We start from the raw sequence: 25,094 nt of genomic DNA, 5'->3' as shown, positions 1-25,094 counted from the left end.
CAAATTTTTAAATACAATTTTTGAAATGTAGCTTTTATTTTCCATAACCTTTTCGGTTGTAGTATTAGTAACCTTAAGTCGGAAGAGTTTAAAATCTATCCTTAAAAAAAGGTTTCTTTTTAAAGATTTTTAAATGATCTTAAATTTTTGGTCAGCAGTGTATAAACTCTGACGTAAAAATCTGCGGTTTACTGTATACTCTGCTCTGCTGCAGTCAGCTGCACCGACAAAAGTGAGCTGGAATACAGAAAAGGTGTAGTTGGTTCTATACAAACTATCTGTGTGGATTTTCGAGCAACTTAGTTATTGTGGCGGAAGCTCATATTATAATTATTTTTTTATATTTACAGACAATGGTGTTTCATCGTTTCGGGAAACCGGCCACAAAGCTCTGTCTGACTCCATTAGTAAGGAACCCACCTCTCGGTTTTCGTTAACCGCAGCGAGAATTTAGTTGAAATTAACATTTATGAAGGGGAAATGTCATTCATGTAGGTCTAGAGTGATCAAGTGATTCTAATATAACGATCTACACGTTAATGGTTCGCTTTTTTAAAATTTTTTTTAATTTTTTTTACAAGGGTGTCACCACTTATCAAGGCCCAGAGGCCACTCGAGGATAAGGGTTAATAGGTATACATTAGTCATTGTGATTTTAGCATAGTAAACAGTGGAAATTTTGTAACTTGGATTACTTAGGGGGACGATTCAATTAGAACTTGTTCACATTGGACATTTTCTTTTTTTTTTCATAGGTATCAACTCATTATCAAGGCCAAGAGGCCACTCAGGGATAAGGGTTAAAGAGTGTACAGTAGAAATTGGACAATATAATAATCATTAGTAATGAAAATTTGTTAAATTTGATAACTTATATGGAACGGCTCATCAAGAACTTATTTACTTTAGACTTGAAGACAACGATATTGTAGTCAGCCGGAAAGCAGGAAAACGGAAGACTATTCCACAGGCGTGCAGTTCTAATAAAAAAGCTTTGTTCATGGAATCTACGTTTAGGTTTAGGCACAGATAAAGAGTGGGGGGAATTATTGACAGTGTTTACAGCTAGACGAGTGTTTCTTGTGAAAGTTTTGCGAGGGGGGACCATAGATTGAAGCTCAGTCGAACACTTTCCATGAAAATAACGATACATCAGAGACAAACTCGCAACATCTCTTCTGTGAGATAGAGGTTGCAAGGAAGAGAAAGGGACATCTCCTACGAGGTTACGAAGTCTATTTTGAACTCTATCAAGGCAGGACAAGTCCTTTCTGGCAGCTCTTGCCCAGATGTGGCAACAGTATTCCATCCTTGGACGTACCCGGCTCTTATATAGATAGAGAATTGCATCAGCAGTGAGATATCTACTGGATCGATAGAAAGATCCCACCATTTTTCCAGCGGCCTTGGCAACAGATTTGATGTACGTGTTCCATTTAAGATCAGGAGTAATGGTCAAGCCCAGAAGTTTGTCAAAACTTGAGGCCTCCTGAAGACGAGAGCCATTCATTTCAATTGATGCCAGATGTGGATCAGAATGTTGATGATGTAAAGAGAGAAGCTTGGTTTTAGATGCATTAAAAGTAACCAGCCACTCCTTTCCCCATTGTACTACATGCTCAAGATCAGAGGAGAGAGAATTGGAGAGAACTTGGTCGTTTACTGTCTTAGATGTGCTACCATAAATGGTAGTGTCGTCAGCATAAATGTCTACAAATGATGTAAGGATGTGATTTGGAAGATCATTAATGTAGATCAGGAAAAGAGTTGGGCCCAGGATGGACCCCTGAGGGACACCGGCATTAATACTGTGGGCTTCTGATTTTTGCCCCTCAACTACTACTCTTATGAACCTATCAGAAAGAAATGATTTAATAATTGAGAAGACATTTCCAGCTATACCATAGCTAGAGATCTTATGAAGTAAACCTTTATGCCATACCCTATCAAAGGCCTTAGATATGTCAAGAGCAATTGCCCTAGAAAGGTTGCCTCCGTCGAGAGATTTGCTAATCCTATGAGATATAACTGTAAGCTCATCTGCTGTAGATCTAGCAGAACGGAAACCATATTGATAATAATGGATGATAATGGATGCATATTTATTTCATGAACAATGAAATGAGCACTTACTTTTCATTTTAATAATAACTAATAATTATACAGAAAAAATAATTACATACGGAAATATTATTTTTATAAGCAAACAACAGACAAGGCTTAAGCTTTATTACTGATAATAAAAAAACTAAATAGAAATGGTTTCCCGTATTCTTTAAATATGATTTAAATATGAATATATCTGCCATCACATATATGTTGATTAAAAGATTCAATTAATTTTAATTTATTTTTAAAGTAAAAGTTTTCTTTTGTTTTATTTTACTTTTTGAAAACTTTACTCGTGTATTTATTCTGTAACAATATTTAACTAGCTTATTCAATGTGCTTTTCTTTGTAAACTTGTATTCCTATACGTTGTTACTGATTTTACAATACAATTTATCTCTCATTTATAAGCAACTAGCCTGGGTGCCCGGCGTTGCCCAGGTGTTGGATGGTGTGTGCTGAGCAAAAAAATAAAAAAAAGAAAAATGGTAGTAGGCAGGCAGGCTCGAACCCGTGACGCTAAAGCGGAAAAAAGTGAAAGAAAATTTGACGTCTTACCACAACTCCATGATGCGACCGGAAGTTCAGACCCTTAAAATTAGGCAAAGTCAATCCAACCGATACATGCCTTGCAAAACTGGCTCACAAAAATCCATCGTCCTTGTAGAAAACTGTCCAGTTTATGATGAAGGAATTAATTTTTTTGGCCAATTCTTCGATATTTGTCGTCTGAGACATCGAGCTTCAAAGTGGTACCAATCTCGTGAAAATCCGTAGCCTCTGTCAAAAGTTTTAGGCATACATACATGCATACATACATGCATACATACATACATACATACATACATACATACATACATACATACATATGTACATTTAAACATACAGGTGACATTTATATTATAGATAAGGCATGGATTGCTATTGATACATATAACTTACTAATCTCCCGGAAAACGCCAAGTAGCCCTGCCAATATTAAATAAATATGAAATTGTGCAAGAAAATCATTTGCTCTATATTATTTACCGTCTAAGTCCACTCTCATCGATAATGTTCCTGCAAAAAAATTAAAAAAGAGTGTTCATAAACACACTTCTGCTAGATGATAGAGAGCAACATCACAACGGGTATACAGGTTGGGAATCTCCTTCCGGAAATCGACTGTAACGTGTCATACAAAAACTCATATAATATTCATATCTGATTTACTAATGGGGGAATAGACAGATAAAGACATATTTCTATTTATTTAGATATAAATGTCCCTTTTTTGTGTGTAAGTGTGTGACTTCGTTCCACATGCACTCCAAAACGGCTGATTCTATTTTTTTTTCAAATTTCACGTTTATGCGTCTTGGATTGTTATTAGATATGTTTTGTAACGGAATTCCTGCGATAAGTATTGACAATTGATAATCGATAAATTCCGATTAAAGAAGGAACAGCTTGATCCTGATCAAAGTCAACACCCTTATACAGCCTGATATCAGAAGTGTATTTTTAAAGTTTTATTACCGTACAAGCAGAAGGGTCTGGCGTATATGATCTACTGTATGTGGTTTGATAAAACAGAGGCACGTTTCAAATGAATGTTTCTATTTAGAACAGCAATCAATCGATTTTATTGAAAAATAGTCGATTTCACCGACGTCGATAGCAATAATTGTATTGAGAATATGGAAAAATCATTGATCCTGATTTAATCTTAAACAATGTCATATATCCCTGTTAGTAAGAAATAGAACACTGCAAGAATTTATTAATTGAACAATATATTCCAAGTTGTGCGATAGTTTTTACTGACATTATTGTGATCAGAGGATTATACTGTCGCCTGAGAATAAACGCGTGCAACTTAGCATATGGTGTTGGTTTTCATAAAAAGGATTGAACTCACAGAGCAGTTGGTTATATGAATATAAATTAACTCAAGCATTATAAGATTAGTTTTGTTGAAAAACTTGGTTGTTCGGCTGGTATAACTTCCCGTATCATGAAATTACGAATACCATTTGCATGTGGGTAATACATTACTATTCTTTCTGTCTATGTTCCAACTCAATCAGCAAATGATGTTGTCATGCAGTTCTATTCGGCTCTTCGGGAAACCCTAGTTACTAATCCAAAGGAGGAAAAGATGATCCTACTTGGCGACTTTAACGCACGTGTGGGGAAACACCATCTAGTTTGGGATGCAATTAGACGTTACGGTATTGACAAAGTAAGTAGCAATGGTCTGAGTTTGCTACAGCTATGCTCTGAGTTCAACTTAGTCATCTGTAACACATACTTCCGACAGAAACAGAACCATAAAGTAACTTAGATTCACGCAAGATCCAAACATGGCCATATGATAGACCTTATAGTCACCAAAAACGACGATCTCAAAGATATCTGCAGTGTCCGTATGTTGCGTAGTGCTAATTGTGAAACTGATTATATGTTGGGGCTTGGCAAATTTAAGCTGCATGTTAGGATTGTATGTCGGGCACAAAAATCCCAAAGCAAATCAATGTTGCAAAGCTCAAACAACCCGATGTCTGCCAAGAGCTCTCGGACGCTTTTGACAACATGCATTTTGATGGCACCTGGGAGAACTTCAAGGAACAAGTCTGCAGAACTGGCCTGAATATCCTCGGTAAAGAGGTGAAGAAACACAGAAAGTGGTTTGATGAGAATGATGAGAACATCTGTAAACTGCGCTAAAGAAAACATAATCTACACAAGCTACTCTTAGACCCAAACCTTACAAACAGATATCAATTTGAGATCTCATACAAAACACACAAGGCTGCATTTCAGTGCGTTATACGGGCTCTGAAAAAACAATGGTAGTCCAGTATATCAACTGAAATTCAAGATGCAGCCACTCAACACAACTCGAAGAAACTCTTTTGCTTACTTAGGTAAGTGTTTGGTTCGTCCACTGCTTCTGTTATCTTAGTTTAATCAAGCAATTGGGTCAGGAGTACTAAAAGTATTATGCAACGGTAGCATAAACATTTCACAGATCTAGTCTTCAATCCGTCAGAAGTAGATGAATCGTTCATGTATGGCATGCTACAAAAAGATCTAATCACAGAATTGGATGATTTGCTATCAAGAAAAGAAACGGGTCTTGCTATTGGTCAGATCAACCTAGGCAAAGCACTTGGCCCGGATGGTATACCGATAGAGCTCTTTCAGAAAGGAGAAGAGAACATAAAATCAGCTGTATTCAATCTGATTAACGCATGCTGGGAAGCTTTTCTGATTCCACAAGATTGAATAGATGGTATTTTAGTGTCCTTATTAAAGGGTAAGGGTAGCAAGTCGGAATGTGATATCTACCGTGGTATTACTCTTCTTGAAGCAGACTTCTCATTAACAGCCTGCTGACTCAAATATGTCTATCAATTTTACCGGAAACGCAGTGTGGATTTCATTCAGGAAGAGTTACTAGCGATATAATCTTCTCGGCGCGATAACTACATAAGAAATGTTTGGAACAAAACTATCCTCTGTATCAAGATTTTATAAACTTTGCCAAGGCCTTTGACCTTCTCAACAGGGAGGCCCTGTGGAAGGTACTTTCTAAACTTGGGTGTCCACTCACATTCATCCACATACTGAAAGACCTACATCGAAATATGACAGCACGTTTTACATTCAATGTGGAACTATCAGAAGAGATCACTGTTGACAATAGTGTCAAGCAAGGTGATATACCTGCCCCGACACTCTTCCTAATATATTTTGCGGTTGTACTTGCCCATGCTTTTCAGAACTATACCACTGGAATTGGCTTGAGGTTCAGAATCACTGGTAGAGTGTTCAATCTGAGGAGATTTAATACCCGATCTGAGACGTTCCAAACACTAGTACGCGAGTTATTACACGGAAGAGGACATGCAGCTGATTATCGACAGATTTTCAGCAGCGTGCTCTTCCTTAGGTCTCACTGTAAGCTTGAAGAAGACCAAGGTGATGCTAACTCTACCAATGGATTTCCGTACCGCGAACCTAACATTTATGTAAGAGGCACCCGATTAGGTGTCGTTGACACATTTATTTACCTTGGTAGGGCCTTGTCGAGGGATGGTGCGCTGGGTTCTGAGATACAAGCCCGCATTCAGAAAGCTTCTGTTGCGTTTTGCAAGTTGGAGAAGCAGTTATGGCGTGGCAGATATGTTACTTATCCAATTAAAGTAGCAGTTTATCAGGCATGTGTGCTAACCACCTTATTATACTCATCACAAATGTGGACCATTTGTCAACAACAACTGAAATGGCTTGAAATTCCACCAGGGCTGCTTAAGGAGGATCCTTAACATAAAATAGCAATCAATGACACCAGACACTGTTGTCCTTCAGAGAGCATGTTGTCCAAGTATTGGAAGCATGATAAACAGCAATCAGATGCGCTGGGCTGGACATATTGTCGGTATGGACTACTGCAGATTACCAAAGTAGCTGTTCGTGAGCTGGCGGCTGGCAAGCACTCACAGCACAACACAAACTAAGGAAGAGATTCAGGGACTTTTGAAAGACAATCTTAAGAAGCTTTGCATAAATGTTAAAAGATGGGAAGAGATAGTCGAGAGTAGGAGCGAATGGCAAGGAGTTGTCTCGGATGAGTGCAACGTGTTTGAGACAAATAACTTAGAACAGGCAGAGCTTAAGAGAAATCTGCCTAAAGGGTCTGTGACGGATTTAGAGGCTTGTGATGTTGGCTGGAAGTGTGAGACATGTGGGCGCTTTCTACTGTCCAAACTGGGTATGTGAATCACACGGAGTCACGCAAAAAACGCCCTTTTGACCTGATGAGACAACCTGTGTGGTGTGTGACAGGAAGTGCAAGTCGACTGCAGGACTTAGGAGGCACATGGAGGTAACAGAGTGGTTTAGAGTGGGGCAGATACTTGACTTGATATGTCCCCGTTGCTTCAGGCCATTAAGTCGGCTGCTGGTTTATTTGAAGAGCCACATTCGTGGTCATGTTAGATAAACTGGGGGATGGGATTGTTGGTGGGGTTTTTGTTGGACGGGACGGCAATCATCTGTAAAGATGAAGCAATCATCATGTATATATATATATATATATATATATATATATATATATATATATATATATATATGAGTATGCATGCGTGTGTTTGTGTGAATGTAGGTATGTGTATTTAGCCAGCATGTTTCATTTAAGCAAAAATTATTGTGCACAAAAAAATTCTCCATTGAGTAGTCTTTTTATGTCATATGTATAACTGTCAATTTCCGTTCTTCGTCAAATCATGTCCAAATAAAACATAAATGAAACGTACATATAGAAAAGAAGAGGATTTCCAATTGCAACCACGAAACGCATTTGCGAACTCAGTTCGACGTTAAATGAACAAACCTGTGTCGTTCCAAGAGAAAGTTTTATCATTTAAATTCCTAGACGCCAGAATTAACCTTGCAGAGTGAATTTTATTTTATTTTTTTTGTCATAATTTCATTTTCATTTGCCAAGATTTTCAAAACAATTTCTCAAATTAATAAAAAATTAAAATACTCGAAGCTTTCTTTCTAAAAAACAAGCAACATTCAATATGCAACATTACGTAGGAAACCAGTAAAAACATTAAAAAACGTTAATATAGTGTAATTCGTTTCATGATGTAATTTTGGCCACATGAATTTTAATCGAAATATATTGAGGACAGATAATAACTATTTTTCCGCTGTTGAAAAATCGAATCAGATTGTTACGTTATATAACAAAGGCAGTTTGGATTGACAAGTTTGAGTAATACATTAAAGGTCAAAGGTGATTCCATCATACTCCAAAAATCTCCCAGCTTAGGAGTTTCTGTCTGTTTGGCTGGCGAGATTACACGCAGCAAAGACATGTTATTAAGCTGTATCCAATAGATTTAACGTACCTAGTGGAAATAGGTTTAGCGGCTACGGATTGTGTAGGCATGGGTTCGAACCTTGTCAAAATTTTTAACCATGCTGACGTCGGCCGATAACTAAAAGCGCGCTTGCCCATGGATTACTTTTATGCCCGTAAAAATATTTATATATGTAAATATGTAAAAATAATATATATATATATATATATATATATATATATATATATATATATATATATATATATATATATATTTACTTAGTTATATTTTTTGGAAAAAAAAATTCCAACACAGTGTTCTATTATAAGAAAAAATTACAAAATTAAGAGCGTATTATTTATATTTTTATTTACAGAAACTTTAAATGAGATTAGTCATCGGTACCGTCGGTTTCCCACCTGATAAGATGAGTATTGGCTGACGAAAGGTTGATATGGATATCTAAAACGGTCCCCTATTACCAGATTGCCAGGTTTGAAACCGACGATACCGATGACTTCTCATGTAAACTTTCTCTAAATGAAACTATATATATATATATATATATATATATATATATATTGCATGGCGTGATAAAAACATATTATAAGGTATTTACAGCTTCTCTTTCAATTTTCGGATTTTAATCATGTAAAAATGCACTTCATTTCCTTTTGACGGATTGATTGTTGTTACTTCTTTCGATGAGTAAAGGGCAAAATAGATTCACCGATTGATATAATAATTAAGTGATTGATTTTGCGCTTCGAAACAGATACTGTCAAGAATTATAGATGTCAACTGAATCAAAGGAATACATTATAAGATGGTCAACATTATGAACTTTAAAATATAATCTTTTGTTATAAATTCACTATATATATATATATATATATATATATATATATATATATATATATATATATTCAACTTTAAAACCATGAATTAGTCATAATCATTTTCATCAGATGAAGATTTCCAGTTTAGTAACTTGATTGTAGAAAACAGAAACACAATTAGCGAACATTCTTACTGACGTGGTATTTATTTTCCCCCCACTGAGCAAATTAGGCACAAGGCCGATTTTTAATGTAAGAAATGAAGAGGAAATTGGAACCAACTTCCCGTGGAGTAGGGGAGCCGGATAGTGACAATTGGTATGAAGGGTTGCCCCTACATTGACCAAGGTCTTATATGTGGCGCTGTGTTCTTTCTGATAAGTATATATTTAGTTTATTTCTTGATAAACCACACCAAAAAATAAAAAGTGCTCGTGATTTTTGAAAGTTTTTATAAATGGAATGATGAAAAATTTTATTTGTGAAAAGTTAAATGTGCAGTTAACATAGAAATGATAGAACATTAATGTTTCTATCTTTAGTGTTATTTTCACAACGTTTCGCTCGATGTAACTTCCGACCTTCTTTAAGTGTGCGGTCCTGGATGAGCCCCCTCCCCCTTGTGGGGTTTGGGGAGTGTGGAGCCACCCTTTAATTGCCATTGCTCCCAGGTTCACTCTGACCCGGAATGGTAGTACCTGTTAGGGTCCTAACTATAGGTTAAATAGAAACTTACGTGAAAGCAACAAATATATTCTATTAAAAATATTTCTTCAAAATCTTTGGATTCGGCATTAAATAACCTGAAAATGGTTGATATGCCGTAAAACAAAAACAACCAACAACCAACAATCAAGTGTGCATGACCGAACTTTCACGTACTTTCAAGTACCCTAATCACCGTGACACTGGCTCGCCAAAACAAAGACAGTTGTAAAACTGATTGGTTTCTGAAAGTTGACAGATTAATCCTTAGTGTGAGTGACCGAAACTGCATTTGGGAATGACTGTCCAGTCATGGCTGACGAAACGAGAAGATGCTACTTGTATGAATTAAATAAAAGGTTTTGATCGAAATTCCGTACAGTTTTCCGAGTTTGACAGAAAGATTTCCGATTAGGGCAGAAAAATTCCCGAGTTTAACAATACACATCGGAAAAGGTCGGAGGTTACATTGACTGAAACGTTTTCAAAATGAAATTCAAAATAAAAACAAAAGCTCGAATAATTTAAATCATGCGAATACAACCAATTCTCACCTTTAAAAATCCAGAAACGTAATAATACTATGTAGCTGTTAATTATTTATTTTGTCAGTTGTTTGTTTGTAATCCCTTGAGAATTCCCAAATAATAGGTTGAACAATCTCTACCGTTAAAGTCAAGTTCATTGACGTTAGTTTAGTTGTAGGAAAGAGGAGAATATGTTTGAATTCGAAATATAATAATCTGTTTAATAATGTACAAAGCGAAAACCATACATTTTAAAATAAATCATGTATGCATTTCTTATAATCTTTTGTTAAATTATAACACATTTAGATGTGAAATCTCTATCTGTACTATTATATAAAAAGAAATGCGTGCATTGTGTGAGTTCTTTCCTTGTGGACTCCAAAACAGCTGGATCGGTTTGTATGAAATTTCACAAGAAGATATTTTATTTGCCTTGCAGTGTTCTTAAATTGGTTTTATATCGGAATGTCTTTGATAAGCATCGATAATCGATAATCGATAATCGAAATAATCCGATGAAAGAAAGAACAGGTGATTTTGACCAAAGTTAACAGTCTAACATCAGAAGTGCATTTAAAAAAATTGTTTTATTACCACACAAGCCGAAAGGTCCGACACATAAAATCAACAGTAGGTTATTTCATATGACAGAGGCGCGTTCGAAATGAATGATTATGTTTAAAGCATAATTATACCATGTTACTTGACTTTTCATTTAAAACTTAAATTTAAGCCATAATCACCGCACAAGCAGTAAGGCCGGCATATAAAATCAAGACTAGGTTCTTTGATATGACAGGGGTGCGTTCGAAATAAAAGTGTCCGTTTCACTGATTTCGATCACAATAAAAACATGGGCGTATGAAACATTCGTTGATCATCATTCAATTCCGTGTAACGTAAGGTCGCCTTGCTAGTATTTTTATAAAGTAATTTATACCAGCTCCTTTAACAGTGTTAGTACAGTAGCCGATATGTCAATTACTATAAGCGTTAAGCTTCTATCGGTTTATAATTATTATGGAACAAAAATACTCGTGATATTTCGTGGAAGAATGCGTTCTTTAGAATTAGCACGATAAAGATAAAATATGATACATTTCAATGTTTATTTATTATGTTTATTTATTATGTTTATTTATTATGTTTGTTTATTATGTTTGTTTATTATGTTTATTTATTATGTTTATTTATTATATTTATTTATTATGTTTATTTATTATGTTTATTTATTATGTTTATTTATTATGTTTATATATTATGTTTGTTTATTATGTTTATTTATTATGTTTATTTATTATGGTTTATAATTATTATGGAACAAAAATAATCGTGATATTTCGTGGAAGAATGCGTTCTTTAGAATTAGCACGATAAAGATAAAATATGATACATTTCAATGTTTATTTATTATGTTTATTTATTATGTTTATTTATTATGTTTATTATTATGTTTGTTTATTATGTTTATTTATTATGTTTATTTATTATATTTATTTATTATGTTTATTTATTATGTTTGTTTATTATGTTTATTTATTATGTTTATTTATTATGTTTGTTTATTATGTTTATTTATTATGTTTATTTATTATGTTAATTTATTATGTTTATTTATTATGTTTATTTATGATGTTAATTTATTATGTTTATTTATTATGTTTATTTATTATGTTTATTTATTATGTTTGCTTATGTTTATTTATTATTTTAATTTATTATGTATATTTATTATGTTTGTTTATTATGTTAATTTGTTATGTTTATTTATTATGTTTATTTATAATGTTAATTTATTATGTTTATTTATTATGTTTATTTATTGTTTATTTATAATGTTCATTTATTATGTCTATTTATTATGTTCATTTATTATGTTTATTTATTATGTTTTTTATGTTTGTTCATTTATTATGTCTATTTATTATGTTTATTATGTTAATTTTTTATGTTAATTTATTATGTTTATTTATTGTTTTCATTTATTATGTTATTTATTATGTTTATTTGTTATGTTTACTTATAATGTTTATTTCTTAAATTTACTTATGTTTATTTATTATGTTTATTTATTGTTTATTTATTATGTTTATTTATTATGTTCCTTTATAATGTTTATTTATTATATTCATTTATTATGTTTATTTCTTATTTATTCATTATGTTCCTTTATTATGTTTATTTATTATACTTATTTATTGTTTATTTATTATGTTAATTTATTGTTAATTTATTATGTTTATTTATTGTTTATTTATTATGTTTATTTTTTATGTTAATTTATTATGTTTATTTATTATGTTAATTCATTATGTTCATTTTTATGTTAATTTATTATGTTTATTTCCATGTTTATTTATGATGTTTATTTATTATGTTTATTTATTATGTTTATTTATTATGTTTGTTTATTATGTTTGTTTATTATGGTAATTTATTATGTTTATTTATTATGTTTATTTATCATGCTTATTTATCATGTAACTTTATTATATTTGTTTTATATGTTTATTTATTTTGTTCATTTCTATGTTTATTTATTATGTTAATTTATTATGTTTATTTATTATGTTTATGTGTTATGTTTATTTATTATGTTTATTTGTTATGTTTATTTATTATGTTTATTTGTTAGGTTTATTTATTATGTTCATTTATTATGTTCATTTTTATGTTATTTTTTTATGTTCATTTTATGTTAATTTATTATGTTTATTTATTATGTTTATTTATTATATGTATTTATTATGTTTATTTATTATGTTTATTTATTATGTTTATTTATTATGTTTATTTATTATGTTTATTTATTATGTTTATTTATTATGTTTATTTATTATGTTAATTTATTATGTTTATTTATTATGTGTATTTATTATGTTTATATATTATGTGTATTTATTATGTTTATTCTTTATTATGTTTATTTATTATGTTTATTTAATATTTTCATTTCTATGTTTATTTATTATGTTTATTTATTATGTTTATTCATTATGTTTATTTGTTATATTTATTTATTATGTTTATTTATTATATTCAATTTTATGTTCATTTATTATGTAGTCTTTTGGAAATCGCAACTTAATAATACATAAAAATCGATAAAACATTTACTCTGTAATAATATATACGGAATCTGCAAGAGTTAAAATATCATATTCAAGCGGGCAATCTTGTTAGCTTAGATAAATACTTTGTGCAGTTTTAACAAAAGAGCTACAATGATATCAGAGTATCTCCATTTACAGTGAACATCTACAGAATGGCAACATCAATATATTACTCATATGAATGAGTTCCCTTTGGAATTTCCGCAGTTTTCGCTAATTGTCTTAATTTATAAGACGCGGATATTTAGCTAAGAAAAATCTTTTAAATTTGCGTGATAATTCAAACTCAGTAACATTGTAACATTATTTATGGTAAACTAAACAGAAAGCAACATCAAATTTTCAATTTTTTGACATCCTTTTTAAAATAATATACACATTAGCACTTTTATCCGTTGTGGTCTTGTTAAAAAATGACAATAAATGTCATTTCGTGTTGAAGTATTGTCAGAAAAATAATTTTTATTGATTATTAATAAATTTGCACTTCAGAATATAATAATCCAAAAAAAGTTAGGGTTTTTGGTAAACAGATTAAATGAACGTTGAAACTAAGTAGAAAATATAGAATTTTATCAAATGAATAAATGGTGTCACGAGTACATATCATAGTTTGGCTTGTCACTATGCAGACCTTGTTCGAACACATGTAAACATCAGTTACATAACGATAATGTAGAAATTACATACCGATAATACGGCTGCATACGTGAATATTCTCAGTTACGTAAACAAATCGGTTTTCAAATAAATCCACGCCTCGCTAAACATTCGACCGGATGAATCGAGTTATTCAAGCAACGCAATTCGCTGAGTAATATGCAAGCCGGAGATAAACATTGGTCGACCTATTTATTTTCAATGTAGAAAAACTGGTTTACTTACTTTTGCTAGTTGAGCGTACATAAATGTTTTATCTTTTGTTTAGAGGCCCAACGTGCTCCGTTTCTACTTATTCATATTTATTAATACTTTAATGTGAGACAAATATTAGTTTCTATTCGACAATTAGATACATCCAAATAATTTCAAATAAGAACCTAAGAACACATTAAATGTATATTTTCAATTTTTAATTCATTATTTTGTCTATTTTGTTGACTTTCGAAGAGGTTGACCTGCTTAAGCGATCGCAATAACGTATTTAATGTTGACGCGGCTCGTTATAATGCTTGTTTACATGGAAAAATTAGTAGTGCCCGATTTGTAAAGTTAATAGTATTTGTAAACGACGGCGGCCCTTTAACATAGAATTGGCTATCTAGAATAGATACGCCAATTCAATCAGGTCCATGATAAATTATACTAACAAAGTTTCGACCGCCTTCGTTCAATTGTTTCATTATCATAAAAGGTTCTAACACAATAATTTAAATTAATTATGATATATCCACGATTTTACATGCTTGTGGGGTGATGGCGGTATAAACCCAGCCATATTCTAAAGGACCTGTCTTTCTGGTCACCATTTCATCAAATGACCTTGCAGGACTGGTATTACAACCGATGATGCTTGACTATATATACGCGGTTTTCGTTAACCTCGAGAACACACTCAGCTTAACATTTACAAGCAACATGAATTGAGCCAAATACATTGAGGGTATTGCCAAAGCGGCTGCAAAGAAGTGGGCTCCCCCTACCGTGCTAGAAAACTAATTACATCTGCGAGTGTCCTGTATCGCTAAAAGCCAGCATTTATCAATACATTAAGTATTATTGCCACGTCTGAGCTGGGACATCTACCATTAGCTTCTCACGCTTACACAGGTCCCCCCAAAAGAGTCTCAAATGTAATAGGTCCCGAAAACTCAAAAATTCTTACCACAGTCCGACCGCCAAAATATTACATCTTTGTGCGTGTTTTACAAGTATTTCAATGGAGTGAACTCTGATGAAGGCACAATACTTGTTCTCCTTCTACAGCAATGCACAACAATAAACATAAATCCTATACCTTTACTGCAGAAGTTCTTAGATTCTGGAAATACATTTACTCTAATAGTTAGATTTTTAAATTCTTATGTTTTCTGCTTGCTTGTCTGTACTAGCATGAAGAAATTTAAATTAAATGTGCAGAAGTACTTCGCTGCTCAACTCCGTACTTAGTGTGCACTTGTAGACATGGTCTTAAATAGTAGACACTTCTATACTTTATTTTAGATTAGTAAGAATTAAATATATATATATATATATATATATATATGTGTGTGTGTGTGTGCGTGTGTGTTTGTGTGTGTGTGTGTGTGTGTGTGTGTGTGTAAGTTCCTGCTCATTGGCTGATTGGGAAAGGTGCGGTGAAAACTATAAAGCTGATTGGCTAACTAAAAACTCAATAGAAGGTGCGTATATAAAAACGCGAGACAATCACAAAATTTTTGCATAAGCCTGATGAATCCTAGCGTGGATGAAACGCGGAATATTCTGTGTAGCTTACTTGCCATATATATTTTATAACTTACTAATACTACTATATATATATATATATATATATTTTTGCTTTCTATCATATATAAATAAACAAATAATGCATAAAATGTTTGATATCTTACACTTGTTCCTCCTTGCTCCTCATTTAAAGTTTACGTGCTGATTGCTGTGCATAATGCATTATTGGTGCGTGATAAAAAATAAATAAAAATAGTGAGATTATTTACCTGTTCTTTGGTAGCTTTTCTTCTATTGGCCTGTAGATAACATAAATTTCTTTTGAAAACAGATCTGATATTTTTCATGCATGTCTTCCTTTCATCGCTCTGCTTTTTATTCAAGAGAACAGTGAAAAACGTCTGATATTAATTCTGGTACTTGTGCAGAATTTGAACCAGACGTAACTAACTGGTCGCTCGGCTTTGCTCGGAACATGACGTTAACCGCCGGCTTCTGCCGAGCGTAGCCGATTATCAAAGCGTAACAACGCTACCCAAGAAAAATACTGAAGAATATATAATATATATATAAAAAGAAACAACGATCTACTGTAACAATTTCTGTTTTATTTCGGTCACATTTTTTAAGTAAAAAGGGTTTCTTTTTCAAACATTTTTTGATCAAACAGAATTGAACAAAACAACAAAAATAAGTACACCAATTTGTATTGTTATTTTTGTTCATATTTTTATTTAACAAAGATAATTATGTGTTTTTATGTATTATTTTTTTGCGTTTTCATCTTTATTTTTGTAACTAATGCAAAGTAAACTTTTTTTTGTATTTTTTTCTTTTCACGAATAATTTTTTTACCTGTTGGGTGAGTCTAAGCAACAGATATTTTAGAAAATTAAATTTAATTAAGACAGCTAGGATATTCCCTTAGAGTTTGATAGTCGCATCAGACGAGCTTAAATTGGGGTACGAAGAGACACTAGATGTGGAAGGAACTTAGCCAACACAATCGGGAAACTTTCCGAGATATGGTTTAAGATGGAGACAAAAGAATCGTAACGAAATCTCTGTCGTCACATAAACTCAAAAAGATAATCGTCGAGAAGCTCTCTGCTGGTCTCGTTCATTTTTTTCCCGATATTATCCCCAAAGATCGTCTGCTCCTTAGCCGCGTATTGATCGACATCTTTACGTCAGATTACAGTCAAACCCGAGCGCATACTGCCATGTTTCGAGCAAAGCCGAACGGACAGTTAGTTACGGCTGGTTCAAATTTTGAACAAGTACCTTACTTCTTAAAGAATTAGTGTCAAGGTACCGCTTGGCCTTGTACCACACTTGAAACTTAAATTCGAGAACTAGACAACTATGCCAGGAAAGGATTCAACTAGATTAGCAAAGGTAAAATATGAAAAGTCAGATAATTTAAACAACCAGAGATCTTTAGAGATGAACACGTGCGTATGCGCGATGCTTTTTACTTATTGAGCACCGCTTATTCAGGTCTGGGGGATATTCAATGATAATAGGTTAAGAGTTTGTAAATTAGACAATAAGCAACTATGAGAGGGTCGGAAACTATTTATAGAATGGGGAAAATGATTATTTAAGAGGAGTATCGAACAAGTATTCGTTAACATTGGACTTGAAGATAATCATAATTGAGTCATTTAAGACTTCAGTATGATTATCCGTAGACCGTAGTGTTTTGTTTTACAGGTGGTATGTTCTTCGTAAAACAAACTTTGTTGGTGAAATTCTTGTTACGTTTAAAGTACACAGAACGAGAAATATGTTATTTGTTGCAGTTATTGTTAGAAGAGGGTTTGGATGTTTTAGTGGGGAAATTAGAGATTGCAGATGAATTGAGCATTTATCATGAATATAATGAGAGAGTAAAGAGAAGTGAGCAACAGTTCATCTGGAAAATGAGCTGTAGGGGGAAAAAACACTAAAGAATGTCCCGAGCCGTACCTCGCTATATATTGTAGCAATGCATTATTTTTGACTATCTCGTTTATATAAAAGTAGAAAAGTAGATCAGGTAGTTTTTGGAGTAGAAGAATTGTGCAACGATCTCTAACGAGCTTCAGAATATATTCAATGCAACCCTCCCGCTTCCGGTCTTGATTTCTATAAGAAATCATGTTAACTAAGCAAGAGTATAGAGAGAGACTTTTGCTAGATTCTAAAGTTTAAGGATCTTGCATAGTTAAGATGCCTTCAATGTACGGATGTTAGGTTTCATAAAATATTACCTATTTTTTATAGTAAAAAATGATATTAGTGAAGTGTCTATGGCGATTTAAAAGAATAGTTTCTTCAAGAAGATAGTGATTCATCATGATAGCATAGCAGCATACCAAATCACATAAACGAGTGTTAACAGCAACTTACCTGCTTCGCGCCGCTTCCGGTGTTGGTGCCCAGTTTGTACAGGTTGAAATAAACGTCTTCATTAGGTTGAACACTGTATTCACTCGGTTCATGCTAAAATACAAGATAAAATGCGAACACCATAAAAACATTGAACGATTGTTAATAGTTTAATATCATAAGAATATTATAATGTTTTAGCAACGATGAATAATAAATTTTAATATAAATTCCTTAGAGTTTAATTTCACTTAGACTTAGGCTATAAATTGGAACCCATTTTTTTTCCAGTACTAATTTTTTATTTGCGGTTGCATCGACTAATATTATGAGTAAAAATGGTAACAATCCGAAATTGCAGTAAAATATCAAACTACGTAAAATTAAATTATCTTTTACAATTCAAATGTCAATTTATGTACTTCATCTCCTCAAACTAAAATCACACTTTCTGTTAATAATAAAAAAAAACAAGCCGCGCGTGTGTGTGTCCCCCTCTGGTGCTGCATGTGAGGTGATGCTACAAAACACAGTGAAGAAATGATGAATGTAAGAAGTGTGAAGGGCCAACGTTGCCTTCACATTTTCGCCAACTTTCAGAAAAATCTGATAAATGGGGCAAAAGTTGTGGAGCAAAAAGTGTCACTTATTGCAATTTTGGAGCATTTGTGACCCCTTCCGAGCTCCTGGGAACGCCGAATCCCAGTGAAAATTGACAAACGGTGCATTTTCAAGCCTTAAGACATGTATATATTAATTCAGCGCCATGGAAAACCACTATATAGAAATACATATCAAGTTTTTGAGTAATATGAAAAAAGAGCCCCCCCCCCCAAAAAAAAAGAAAGCATGTTTTTTTTTAGCCCTAAAAGTTCCAGAGGAATGCGAACCAGAATTTTGCCAGGGTCACCCATTCTTAATTTATGTTAAGAACAATGGCCACCACATTTTTTCCAAGTTTCAAGAAAATCTAATAAATGGATCAAAAAGTGTCATTTTTTTTGCCATTTTGGGCATTTTGACCTATTTTGAGCCTCTGGGGGCGCCGAATCCAAGTGTAAATGGGTAATGTGCAGTTTCAGGCCTTAACACATGTATATCAGAGTTGACCACCGTGAAAAAACACTCTATGGTCAGACATATCAAGTTTTTGTCGAGAAATATAACAAAATAAAAGACAAAAAGGGGCGTTGATTTTGCACTAAAAATCACCGGGGACGCGAACCAGAATTTTTTCTGGGTCACCGATACTGAATTTATATTAAAAAGCAATGGGCTCCACATTTTGTCCAATTTTCAGAAAAATCTAATAGATGGCTCAAAAGTTAGGGGACAAACCTTGTCATTTTTTGCCATTTTGGGGAATTTTTGCCCTCTTTTGAGTCCCTGGGGTCGCAACACGAATTTTCGCAAAAAAATATTTTTTTACTGTGCACATCTATTTAATGAAATTAATACTTCATACAAGGACAGATAACCTCGAAAATTACCATAAATATTCTAACAAATAAAAATAAAGAATTTATTTTATAGATAAATGATATCATTTTCTTTGGACTTTTTCCTGGATTTTCTTTTACGCGATGCACACATTCTATAAAGAAAGCGAGCGGTTGTTTTGTTACGTAATTTAATCTTGCCGTCTAATTTATAGTCTCATTGATGCATAATAGATGTTCTTCGATTGCCAACCAGTATACTTCACTTTTCTGCTGTCCATGATATTAAATAAAACGTTGGGTTACTTGGAATTGTGAGATTTGACGAACACCGACCTAACTAGGAATGATGGCATAAAATCACGTTTATATGTTAAATAGAATCCCCCTTTCTAGGAAAAGTATTGTACTGGTCGTCTTGGCAATTTTTGAATCGTAGTAGTTGAAAATATCACTGCCGTAGAGTTTGAAGTCTGGTGAGACCAGAACTTAGAAACGCTGATAAAGTTCTTTTCGGCCTGGTTCGGATAGATGTAAAACTTTAAATGAGAAATACAAACGTTATCAATTTATATAAATAATAGTTCTTATTTGATATCATAAAATGAATTATATATATATATATATATATATATATATATATATATATTAGGCAAGATGGCCTAATGATTATTATACTTGACTAACCGTTTTAAGGTTTTTGTTTCGATCTCAGCTCGAGTATTTTTTACTTACAAGAATTGAATTGTTTAGATAAAAACCATAGTACTCGCATGTACATGTCTCAGTTTCTTTCCGTTTTTGTATTTAATTGTTTCTAAAGGAATTTTACGTTACATTTAATATCAGGCAACGCTGGATACATCTGCTGATATATAAATAAATTATGTGCAACTATAATACACACTCAACAAACATATTTATTTCTAAAAGTAGAAATTAAAATTGGGCATGAAATGACAAACATTTCCTGTGCCATGTCGACTTACCTTTTATCAGTATAGAGCATTTGCATTACAGATGCAGATGATCGTTGCCCATTGTCTGTTTCGCCGTTGCTCATGAATGTGAAAAATGATAGATTTGTATCGTTGTTAAAATCAAAAATATTATTGTTAGGATCGCCAAAATCATCACCATCAAGATCATCAAAAATTAAAGCGTCATTATCAACAAGCAAAACCTCATCATCATCGTCAGGGCCAGCAAAAACATCATCATCATCATCATCAGCAGCATCAGCAGCATCAGCATCAGCATCAGCATCCCGTCTCTTACGTTTTAACGGTCCATTTAAAGTTCCTCTTTTAGCCATATTTTCAAAGTTATTAAAGGTTCCTTCCTTTACTTTGGTGAGACAGTTGAATGCGTTGGATTTCTCCGCGCTTGAGGTATAACGTAAACATATTAGCGCCTTCACAACTGCCTTTCGGAACCTTGTTTGACAAAAGAAAAACATGAAAAGTATTAACATAAAACAAAAAGAAACGTACAATTTCCGTTTCACTTGCTAACAAAGACATGGTATTTGATACCAAATACAACATCGAACACGATAAAGACACGTCAATTTTATCTTTGTATTAAGCTGAGAGCAACGGAAATGTTACGTAGTGAGGGCAACGGAAATGTTACGTAGTGAGGGCAACGGAAATGTTACATAGTGAGGGCAAGGGAAATGTTACGTAGTGAGGGCAACGGAAATGTTACGTAGTGAGGGCAATGGAAATGTTATGTAGTGAGAGCAACGGAAATGTTACATAGTGAGAGCAACGGAAATGTTACGTAGTGAGAGCAATGGAAATGTTACGTAGTGAGGGCAACGGAAATGTTACGTAGTCGGAGCAACGGAAATGTTACGTAGTGAGGGCAACGGAAATGTTACGTAGTGAGAGCAATGGAAATGTTACGTAGTGAGAGCAACGGAAATGTTACGTAGTGAGGGCAACGGAAATGTTACGTAGTCGGAGCAACGGAAATGTTACGTAGTGAGGGCAACGGAAATGTTACGTAGTGAGAGCAACGGAAATGTTACGTAGTGAGAGCAACGGAAATGTTATGTAGTGAGAGCAACGGAAATGTTACGTAGTGAGAGCAATGGAAATGTTACGTAGTGAGGGCAACGGAAATGTTACGTAGTCGGAGCAACGGAAATGTTACGTAGTGAGGGCAACGGAAATGTTACGTAGTGAGGGCAACGGAAATGTTACGTAGTGAGGGCAACGGAAATGTTACGTAGTGAGGGCAACGGAAATGTTACGTAGTGAGGGCAACGGAAATGTTACGTAGTGAGGGCAACGGAAATGTTACGTAGTGAGAGCAACGGAAATGTTACGTAGTGAGAGCAACGGAAATGTTACGTAGTGAGAGCAATGGAAATGTTACGTAGTGAGAGCAACGGAAATGTTACGTAGTGAGGGCAACGGAAATGTTACGTAGTGAGAGCAACGGAAATGTTACGTAGTGAGGGCAACGGAAATGTTACGTAGTGAGAGCAACGGAAATGTTACGTAGTGAGAGCAACGGAAATGTTACGTAGTGAGGGCAACGGAAATGTTACGTAGTGAGGGCAACGGAAATGTTACGTAGTGAGGGCAACGGAAATGTTACGTAGTGAGGGCAACGGAAATGTTACGTAGTGAGGGCAATGGAAATGTTACGTAGTGAGGGCAACGGAAATGTTACGTAGTGAGAGCAACGGAAATGTTACGTAGTGAGAGCAACGGAAATGTTACGTAGTGAGAGCAACGGAAATGTTACGTAGTGAGAGCAACGGAAATGTTACGTAGTGAGGGCAACGGAAATGTTACGTAGTGAGGGCAACGGAAATGTTACGTAGTGAGAGCAACGGAAATGTTACGTAGTGAGGGCAACGGAAATGTTACGTAATGCACTAGATTGCAGAACAAGGAATGTTCTATTTCACAATTAAACATAACAAATCAACAAAGATATTTCAAACTTGTGTGTGACACTCCAAAATATGGTATATAAAACTTAAGCGCGATGATATTTGAAACTTTAGTACGACAGACAAGTGAAGATTCTATTTGAAATTTAAGGTTGCAGACTAAAAGGAGATTCTATTTGAACGTTGACGATAGCAGACCAAAAATATTTTATTTAAAACTTAAGTGTAACAAACTAGTTAAAATTTTATTTTTAACTTGGGCATGACAAATAAAAGAAATTTCTATTTCAAACCTTAAGGTGACAGGAAAACAAATATGTTATTTTAACATTAAACGTGATAACTAATAAAACTTTTCATACTGTAACAGATCCACTTGGCTATTAGCAGCAACAATGTATAACACATGCATATGATGTAGACGGCTGCGCGATGTAACGTCATTGTAGAGACAATAAAAAAAAAATTCCTTAAATATTTAGAAAAAAAATGAGTTGTTGGAAATACCAGATATGAAGGCTTTTGTTTAAAAAGAAAGTGATTCGAGTTTTTTTCCTTCTGTTTCCTTGTGACTAAGTCTACAATATGTTGGGTCGGTTAAAATGTAAAGACACCGTTCAAAATACTGTACCGTGTTACAATATTTGGTATTTTTTTTAGATTAGGTCCACCTCCACAATTTTCTTTTAAATGAAACCTTTTAAAGGTTTTCGATTATGCTAAATACGAAAATCGCATCGAAATTTTGCAGAAATAATTAGTTATCGAGATATAAAAAATTGTATTATGCATTGTATTCTTAAGCGGCCATCTTTTTTATGCGCGTGCAATGTCAGTGATAGATGAGTAGATTTGTTTATGGCGCGCGCACGCGCGTAAAAAAGATGCCCGCCAAGGAATACAATGCATAATACAACTTTTTATATTTCGATAAGTACTTATTTCTGCAAAATTTCAATGCGATTTTCGTATTCAGCATAGTCGAACACCTCTAAAAGTCGTCATTTAAAAGAAAATTGTGGAGGTGGACCTAATCTGAAAATTTACCCAATATTTGAAGGAGCTGCATGTATTAAATCTGTCCTTTTTACCATCAAATTCTTTTCTATACGTAAGCGTGGCAGGCCGACTAAAATCTCAAGCTTAAGAGTGGCATATAGAACACGATGGATCATTTTTATTGGATATTTATGGAAGTATCTCAAATTGTCCAGTCAAAACCGTTACCGTGAACAAATCCCAAGAAAGCGTTCTATAATTGTTTTTCCCTATTACAAGCGAGGAACAACATACTAAACGTTAACCAAAATCTGATCACCACAAAGGTCTTAACTATGACGTCATAAAATGATGACAACCATCGCACTAAAAATAATCAATATTTCAATATTAAAAGCTGCAGCTGTTACTTACAGAAGTGTTTGCATGTTTATACTATACACAGTTTTATACAAACTACATGGACTGTCGAGGTCATGACGTCATCAACGACGCTATGACAAACATGTACATTTCTAAAGATTATAAAATACACAGTGCATTGTAAGACATATCTCATCACTGAATAACTGTGTCAAATCAATAGTCACTATTTTATTATCAGACACTGATTCCTCGCTTATGTCAATCTGCCTTAGATTATCTCCCCCTGTTTGCATTGCTTGCTTGAAAACCTATTCGTTGGTAAGGACATTTGCAGGTAGATCGCAAACGTTGGACACTCAATTGTTCAGGCTGTACGTATTAAATTCCGCTTATTGAGAGGCGTCCATTATATCTGCGTACCTAGCGATACAAAATCAAACGTTACATGACAACAAAACTAATGTTTGAATCATAAGTTTGTCAGATATAAAGATGGACAGAACTTCTGGTAAACATGCCTTTGGCGAATCTAAACGGTCAGGTGTCGATTGAACATGCAGTTTTTAACAACATACGTGTTATTTAAAAAAAAAGGCGTGACAGACCGACAGATATGGCATTTTAATATATATATATATATATATATATATATATATATATATATATATATATATATATATAGGCTGTTTTGGGAGGCGGCAAACTTTCAATTGACGACTCTAATTTTCTTTAATTGCAGATTTGTCAACAATCGGTTATTTTGAATTCAGCTTCATCGAAGAGATTGACATCGGAAGATTGTTTGCAAATTGCAAATTGTCTAATCAATTTACTAGAGAGAAAAATTTGAGACATATGTCTAAACCAGACACAATGTAGTACTTCGAAGAAAACTTTAGACCCATTATTGCTGAAATACAGCCTACTTTAATGCATAGACTTTGTGAAAATTAGACCTCTAGAATACACAAAATACGCGCGAAACACGGGGGACATATATCCAGCATTGTATTCAAATTATAAATGCAAAAAATAATATTTGAAATAAACGCATATTTCTAAAATAAACATATATTTCTACGATTTATTTCATTTAAAATTCGCCGCCTATAAGATCCTCTCTATATTACTCCAATATGCATATATAATCATAGAATTACGTAAATAAATTTTTTTACAAGTATCACTTTTGATAAACAAAATAAGGAATCCATATTTCACTTTTCATTATAGAGTTAAAGATTTATTTCTGAATATTTCAAGAGGCGGCGCAAATCTGTGTTGATTGTCTGGCTTGCTATATTTTCTCGTTTCCTTGCTCCACTTGAAATTAATTTATCCAGTTAATAGAAAGTGGTACTCTGTAATTTTGCGCGACTAGATGGAAGTATATATATATATATATATATATATATATATATATATATATATATATACACAAACACACACACACATAAATATATA

The 25,094-nt window shown here is 33.4% G+C and overlaps 1 protein-coding gene across 1 annotated transcript in view; it reads right to left on the bottom strand.

Annotated features, from left to right (window-relative positions):
- The window catches only part of LOC145276656 (uncharacterized), a 127,592-nt gene that overhangs the window by 26,883 nt on the left and 75,615 nt on the right, over window positions 1–25,094 (bottom strand). The window contains exons 12-15 of the mRNA XM_080127846.1: window positions 20,344–20,790; window positions 17,937–18,029; window positions 15,812–15,841; window positions 3,139–3,168 (exon numbers count right to left, since the gene is read on the bottom strand). Of these exons, the coding sequence (XP_079983972.1) occupies window positions 3,139–3,168; window positions 15,812–15,841; window positions 17,937–18,029; window positions 20,344–20,790 (600 nt within the window). The remainder of the gene's footprint in view (window positions 1–3,138; window positions 3,169–15,811; window positions 15,842–17,936; window positions 18,030–20,343; window positions 20,791–25,094) is intronic.

Source organism: Euprymna scolopes, chromosome 5 (genome assembly GCF_053919585.1).
Source record: "Euprymna scolopes isolate OS-2025 chromosome 5, ASM5391958v1, whole genome shotgun sequence".
In the NCBI taxonomy this organism is placed as follows: Eukaryota; Metazoa; Mollusca; class Cephalopoda; order Sepiida; family Sepiolidae; genus Euprymna; species Euprymna scolopes.
The sequence above is the reverse complement of the archived record's forward strand: the minus strand, read 5'-3'. Positions and strand labels throughout refer to the sequence as shown.